Genomic DNA, 7,661 nt, shown 5'->3' with positions numbered 1-7,661 from the left:
CTAGTCGTTTGGCCGACCGACCGCATTTTTGTGTAAATTTTTAATTGAACGGCAACTGAAAGCGTTTTGCACGTTCTAATTTGTTTGGCATGTGTAACTTTAGAAACAGGCATTTGAACAATAGAGGGGGTTATTTTTCTTTCAGCACTGGTCGAAAAAAGAGTTAAATAGTTTCGTTATTACGCTATTCTTAATATTACTTAACCTGTGTATGTTAAACTAGTCGTATACTCAATATTTTAAGCCATACCAATGATGATGATTTTCCAAATATTTTATATTCCCAGCCCTCAAGTAATCTTTTTTCTTCAGTGTCCGCCTCCCTGTGATCCTGGGGTGAACCCAGTGATGGGTTCAAAGCAACTCGGCTCGGCTTTTGTCCGGCTCTTTGCTGGCTCGTTAGGTGCAGACAAGGACCAGCAGAGAATGACCGGATAGCATGCATGTGTGGGCGCTTCGGCTTTAAAATCTCGACATGGACATGGACATCCACATGGATATGGCCACTCAGGATCCAAGAGACCAAAAGACCGAGTTATTTGTTGTTGTTCTTTCCCCAGCTCTAATAGATGAGAACAAAAAATGAATTTGCCGCTTTGAAAAGTGAAAGTTTGTCGCTCATAAACTGGAAGAGTAATCTAAAATGTCTGCGCGTAATGACCGGGACAATATGCGAGCTGCTTCGCCGGAATTATTAAAGTTCGAGCACGGGAAAAGAAACCAAAAAAAAAAAAAAATACGGAGAACTCTTCATCTTCGTCAAAGGGAGCTTTGTGCGAGCTGTTGGCCGTTAAACTGGTTGTCTAGACCGTAAGTAAATTTATGGCTCTGATTAATATCTTTATTGTGTCAGATTATGATTGACTAGGCGGCAGGCCGCAGGATTTATTGATGGAGGAGGAACATCTCAGCCAGCATCCTGGCCCGACTAAGAGCTACTCACAAAAGAATCTCCATCTCCGATGATGATGAATGAGGAGGCGGGTTCATAGTGGCTCCAAAAGGCAAGCCCTTTGTTACGAGGTTTCCTGCCAATAGGCGGTATAAAATTACATGTGGTCCTTGGCTAAGCGATATTCAATGGGTAAATATCCATTTGATATATGAGCTGAAACCACACGACAACTTCAATCCCTCTAACCAAAAATGCCTCAAAAAACACACACACATTTCATTAGCCAGGTGAAGAGGCGACAAGTTGGGTTTGAATTTTTCAGGACTTGACTTGGCTTCGTCTTGAATTTATTTGCCAGCTTTCAAATAGCCATTAATAATTCTGTTTTGGCCATAATGTCAGATGGAACTCTACAGCTCTCTCTCTCTTAAATTTTGTATTCCAGTTTTAAGTTGATTTGTGGTACAATTTCGCACTCTCCATTCTCTCCACGTGCCAATTCACAGCAGGATAAGCCCACTCCTTGAACATTCGTTTCAATCCGGACTTCCTAGCCTACAAAGCCCCCTTGACTAATGGACCTCCGACACTTGGCCAGGTGCAAACTGAAACGACTTTGTTGCCAGTTGCATGTACCAAGAGGCAACTTGAGATTTACACTCAGAGAAAATGTGTATTCATTTAAAATGGGTTTCCCGTATGCAAAATCAATATATAAAGATGTATATTTGGGAGAAATTTTTGAAAAGTCATTGCTAAACGCTTTTGCCTTGCTTGTTCAGCTCAACAATAAAATTTAAATTGGTTGATTGTCATTCAATTTTGTTTGTTTTCCTTTTCAAACGATTAGTTTTTCAGTGGGAAATAAGAGAATGCTCGGGAAATCTGTTGGAAAAATGTCGCAAAAAGCACGAACAGATTGCTTGGAGACACTGCACCTGGAAGAGCCGAGATGTTGCCTGTTTTTTCTGATTTTCCGATATTCCCTTTAAACCTCCATGACCCCTCTCAGATAACCCATGACAGCAACTTGGAATGCAGATGGAGGTGAATGTTACTGGCATGCATTGTGCTGATAAAAAGAAGAAAAGAACAAAGTTGAAAAGGATTTTGCTGTAATGTTGGCAACATTCTTTATTTATTCACATTATTTTGCTGGTAGCTCAACACTTAACACTTAATTTATGACTGCGATGCGGTTGGCATCGCAAAAAAAAGTTGCAGGCGTGTATATATACATATATATTCGTCACGATACTTTGTTGCCTCATTATCCTGGCTTTAGGCCACTCGCATAAATCGTCTGGACCTTGCCCATTCGTTCTATTTGGTTTTTATGGCCAGACAAAATTTGCATGCAAATCGTTAGATTTCTTCTGGCTTATTTACAGATCGAAAAGTTTATTGCGCTAACTAAACAATGCCTAACTAAGCATAGCTCTAGTTATCTAGCCAGCACTGGAATCACTGGGATTTGGGTGAACCATAGGTCAAGCCATCGCTGGTGGGATCCTCGGTTTTTTGCCTTCGCTTTCGCCACGGAAATTTCCTCGAACTTCGACCTGCAACAGATGCCGATTGACAAGTCTCCGGATCCGGTAGACTATGACTGCCACAAAAAGGCGGTACGGTGGTGCTCGTTACCTCATCCCTTCGACTTATCACCCTCGTCAGTTTGAGACGAGTGGCAGGTTGACCGACTTCCGATGGGTCAGCATTTTGAGATGGTGTCACCAGCAGAGCACCACTTTTGGTCGCCAAAAGAGCCCGTTTAGCCCGACCGGAAGTGTAGTGTCTGTCCACCACTTCTGCCTCCAGAAGCGAGTTGGCATCGCCCAGCGAAGAGAGTTGGGACACCTGGGCCTGCAGCATACGATGTGGAACTGCAGTGCCCGGAACAGGGCCATAGAACTCCTGTTTTCGCAGACGACGCCCTCCTCCACCACCACCGCCCCCAACTCCATTTCCTGCGGCCAAGCTGTTGCTGTTAATCGTTGTGGTGGTGGTGGTGGTGCGAATGCTATCCTGCAAGGATAACTGATGACTGGCATCCCGGCAACGGAACTGCACCACTCGATAGGATCCATAGGGTTCCAGGGCATTGTTGTTGACACTGCAACTGGCGGGTTGGAGGCGCATCGATCCATTTTGCCGAAGGAGGGCACTGTAATTGTGTTGGTGGTGCTGACTCTGCTGGTGGTGGTGGTTCCTGGCCAAACCAAACTGTCTAGTAAGAGTGATCTACAGGAAAAGGAAGATATATATATATAAAGTAGAAAAGATTTTTAGACAAAGAAAGGAAATAAAGAACCATTAAAGTAGGGTAAAAGACCCTACTATAAACCCCATAAATATTAAATTTAAGAAAGGGTTAAAGTAAGGTGAGGATTTCAATCCTAGGCTCACCTTGAAGGCCTCGCGGAACTTGTGACTCATGATGTTGTACAGCAGTGGGTTGATGCAAGTTGAGAGGAAGTAGAGCACTCCGGACGTGTAATCAAGTATCCGGAAGTAATCGTTGAAGGCGTCCCGGCTGATGCCTATATTAATCAGATTCAGTCCGTAAACGGCCATCAGTCGCTGGGCATGGAAGGGAGCCCAGCAGAGGAAGAAGGCGACGGCTACAGCTACTGCAAATACGGGTAAGGATAAAGAAGGCATTAAGTATCCGGAAAAACTTGCCAACAAGAAATGGGCACCTTTATCTATTTTTATCCCTTGAAATCGAATAGTTTGGGCAATCATTAAATTGGAGAGCTTTATATTTAGATAAAAATAAAGGCTTTTCCTGCTGCCCAGCGATAAATAATATTGTAATATAACTACAGGCCGAGAATGAGAGTTCGTGCCTTTGATTCTGTTTGCCCTCCTGTAGACCAAATTAATTTATTATTAAGGCTCGGGGCTTAAACTGAGCTGGCCCATGAATTTCCATTTAGTAGACCAATGGCAATGGTAAACTTCAGAATCAATGGGCTGTGGATTTCCAGTTAAAAGCTGCAACAAATTGAGGGTCGTTTCCTAGCCTTTAATGGAAAACTGCTCTTTGGATTTTGAAACTGCCTGAACTCTGCCTGAGCTACACCAAAAAAAAATAATATTTGTATATATTAAGATAATATAAAATATATTTTATGGATCATTGACTTAGTAAATTGACTTTTATTAAAAATATATTAAATATAAAATTTCCAAATATCTGTTATAAGGTAAGATATGATATATTTTGTAATGAAAACATTCTTTAAATATTGCTTTTAAAAAGCTACCTATTTTTCAATTATTTAAGATACATACACCCTTTGATCCCCTGCTCTTTTAAGTGCCCCGACTTGATTACTTTCAACGTGCCACCTGGCTTCACCTTTGCCTCATTTGCTAGATGGCCATTTAAAAGCTTTTCACCTACTCGTACACCGATGCTCGCGAAAAATTAACGATACCGCTGGAAAAACAGAAGCACATTCAACCCACATATGACGCAAGTGCAAATGAAAAGGTGGGCGTAAAATAATGAAGGCGGGGCCATGACGAATCCCCACTTTTTTTTTGATGTCGCCAACGCAAATATGTTGACAGTAATTTTCAATTTAAGACTTTCGGCGGAAAAAGTTTTGACAGCCAGCGATGTTTTGTTGGCGGTGGGGGTCATGTTGCTGTCTTTAATCAATCAAGCCGCCAACTCAACTCACCTACCCAACATTCTGATGACTCGTCCCTGGGCATTAAGACCCCGATTGGCATCATAGGTCCTCCGAGGCAGGGATTGCAGAAGACGACTCCTCTTCAATTTTACGCCGATAAGCACGTAGAGTACACAAATCGCCGTCATCGGGCCACCGAAGAAAATAAATCCCGAGACGGCGAACACATGGGCATAAAAGTCGTTCTCCATCTGTAAGAATGAAAGTGAAAGGGACACTCTGTGATGTGGCAGTTGAATTTTACATTTACAGTTCACCCACCGTGCAGGAGTATCCATCGTTCTGGTAGACCACCGAAAATTGCATGGCCTGCGGCAGGGCCAAGAGAAAGGCCGCCAGCCAAATGGCAAATATAAATTTAATGGCCCGCGACAATTTTGACATGGTGTGCTGCCTACAAATGACGGAAAGATTAGGCTACATTATATGTTAAGTATTAAAGAAAAGTTGATGTAAATGTTAAGGTTAAGCTTGGGCAGATATGAGATGAAAAATACTATGGCCGTTAAAGTCTATCCTCTGTCCATCTCTCTCTCTTTTCTTGCAGTCATCTCAATTTCGTTTTAAGTATTAAATTCAACATAAATATTTACTTCAAATGTGGGTGTGTAAACTGGAAGAAACACAAATACTTCTAAGGAAAATATTTATAGGCCTAACTTTTAACTTCCTTTTGAAAATTGATAGCAGCGATTAGATTGTGAAATACTAAACCTATTTTTAGACAAATGCTAAAAGGCAAAACGTGTGAAAATATAACTTTGAAAAGGATAAATTTATATCAGAGGGATTGCTGTTTATGCTTAAAGCCAAGAAATTCTTTAAAAAGGTTTAGATTAAGGATTATTCTAGTTTTATATCCTTCTTTAATAAGGACAAACATTCCTCATTTTATAAAAACCAAAGGAAAATCTTAAAAGCAAATCAAATAAGTTTTAGATTAAAATCCCTTTTTGATGCTAAGCACAGTTTCATCAAACTTAATATGACAAAGGAAACGAAAAATATTTCAACAATAATATTTAAACCCAAGTTTAGGGAATAAGAAACTTTTTCCCTTAACTTTATAATCAGGTTTGGAATGCCTCTTTAGTCAACCCAACCTTTCATGTCTGGCTATTTCTAAGGACCTACTACCAGTGATTCTATTCATATTCATTTATTTTGCAAATTTTAAGAAAATTTCTAAAGTTAGTTGGATACACAAATTGTGTATAAAGAAAGCATATTCCACAAGGAAATTCTGGAAAATTGAATATGAGTTTTCCGAGAAGGCATACCCAAAAAAGTAATGAATGAAATCTACACATTTCCTTTTTTATGAAAGCAACATTTAATGTTATTGAAAAGGGCAAAAAAGAATTTAAGTCGCAACTTAAAGAGTATCAAATCAAAGCAAAAGGTTTTCCCCTTACTACCCTTTAATTACAAGTTAATTACACAGTTTTCCATTGAACGTAGCTTAGTGGAACTGACTATTAATTAGTGTCAATAAATAAAGGGTAATGGGCTCACTGGAATATCTAAAAACGACGTAAATGTTGTTGTCAAGCCTGACTTATTTTATCACTTCACATCGGCAGTGTTAAATTATGAATAATTATTAATGCTGTACTTTTTGGGGAATGATTTCATTGCGTTTGTGACTGACGCTTATCAAGTTTCGTTTATCTATTTATGGTCTTGTCCTATTTATACGTGATCCACTTTGTTAATGAAAGCGGACTAAGAGCACTGTAAAAAATCGGATTGCAAATAAGAAAAACCTATAAGAATACCTATAAAAGTAATATTTAACCAATCAAAGTAATCAATAGATATGCTTAGATGATATGCTGATGATAAAATGTTCTAGTAATCATTGAAAACTCACCGAAATGGATGACAGATGGCTATATAACGCTCTACAGTAAAAGCGGTGATAGTGAGAACTGTTGCATTGGCTGCCATTTCCGAAAGAACACTGCCCATGATGCACATGGCGTCCGTGAAGGGATACATATCTGGATACCACAGATTGTATAGCTCCTGGGGAATGCCTGGAGTGAAGTTATCATATTAAGCATACGTCCGATTGTCCCACAAAGCTTAGGAGCTTACCTGACACCAAGAGTATTAAATCAGAAACGGCCAAGTTAAACAGATAGAAATTGGTGGCCGTGTGCATAAAGTTATTACGCGAAATCACAATGCAGGTGATAAGATTACCCAGAACACCGGCAACAAAAATGAGGGCATAACACACGGTGAAGGCGGTACGCAGGGTCAGGGACTCGTCAACGGGCGAATCCGATGCCATTGTGCTCGCATTTGTGCCATTCGTGGAGCCCAGGAGATTTGAAAGATTCTCGGTCGTTATGTTCAGCAGATGGGCGACATGTGTTAAGAATTTGTCATTCTTCAGCAGCAACAGCTCGGGGCTCTCGCTGGGATTCGTCGGCATCGTAGTGGTGGCGATGGCGATGGAGGCGGAACTCTGATTGGGACTGGGCGACACATGAGCCATGAATGATTGATTGAGGCCATCATCGTTGCTGTCGTTGGCGATGGTGATGGCGACGCCCTGCAACATGCTAGCTGTCGTCGATTAATTGCGGACTCGATCCGAGGGCCCGAACCCACTCGCCGCTTTATCCAAATCCCCAATATAGTAGAAGAGAAAGGAAAACAAAACCAAATCGGTCGCCCACTCGATTCAATGCGTTATTAATACTGTCTGGCGTATCCTTTGCGGCTGCGGTGGCACATGGCCGATAAGCAGTCGACGACAGGCCCAAAAATTGTGCACTCGCCTGTGAAGCAAACAACATTAAAAGTCATTAGACTCAAGAATAAATTTAAATTCAATCCTCAGTCCAGGATGACGTAACATTTTGATGTGTTCGACATCAGGTGATGAAATGACTTGACTAGGGAAACTGCGTTCTAATTCCGATATAAAAACAGTTTACTACTGCTATTTTACTATTTGCCTTTTGGCTCTGTTACTTGTGAACATTTGGTGATGAGGTACAGAGGAAAAATCAAATCAAAGCTGGTTCAGAATATTTCTACTTTTATCT

The 7,661-nt window shown here is 40.8% G+C and overlaps 1 protein-coding gene across 1 annotated transcript; it reads right to left on the bottom strand.

Moving 5' to 3' along the window:
* Nucleotides 1-2,041: 2,041 nt before the first annotated feature.
* LOC108116811 (somatostatin receptor type 5) lies at nucleotides 2,042-7,225 on the bottom strand. The gene is made up of 6 exons (XM_017228859.2): nucleotides 6,700-7,225; nucleotides 6,473-6,638; nucleotides 4,861-4,993; nucleotides 4,592-4,790; nucleotides 3,302-3,525; nucleotides 2,042-3,136 (listed from the first exon to the last, which is right to left on the bottom strand). Exons 1-6 carry the CDS (start codon nucleotides 7,169-7,171, stop codon nucleotides 2,360-2,362), a joined length of 1,971 nt encoding a protein of 656 aa, XP_017084348.1. The 5' UTR covers nucleotides 7,172-7,225; the 3' UTR covers nucleotides 2,042-2,359.
* Between the last annotated feature and the right edge of the window lie 436 nt (nucleotides 7,226-7,661).

This window comes from Drosophila eugracilis, unplaced genomic scaffold (genome assembly GCF_018153835.1).
Source record: "Drosophila eugracilis isolate 14026-0451.02 unplaced genomic scaffold, ASM1815383v1 contig_415, whole genome shotgun sequence".
Lineage (NCBI taxonomy): Eukaryota > Metazoa > Arthropoda > Insecta > Diptera > Drosophilidae > Drosophila > Drosophila eugracilis.
Note: the sequence above shows the minus strand (reverse complement) of the source record. Positions and strands in the feature narration are given on the sequence as shown.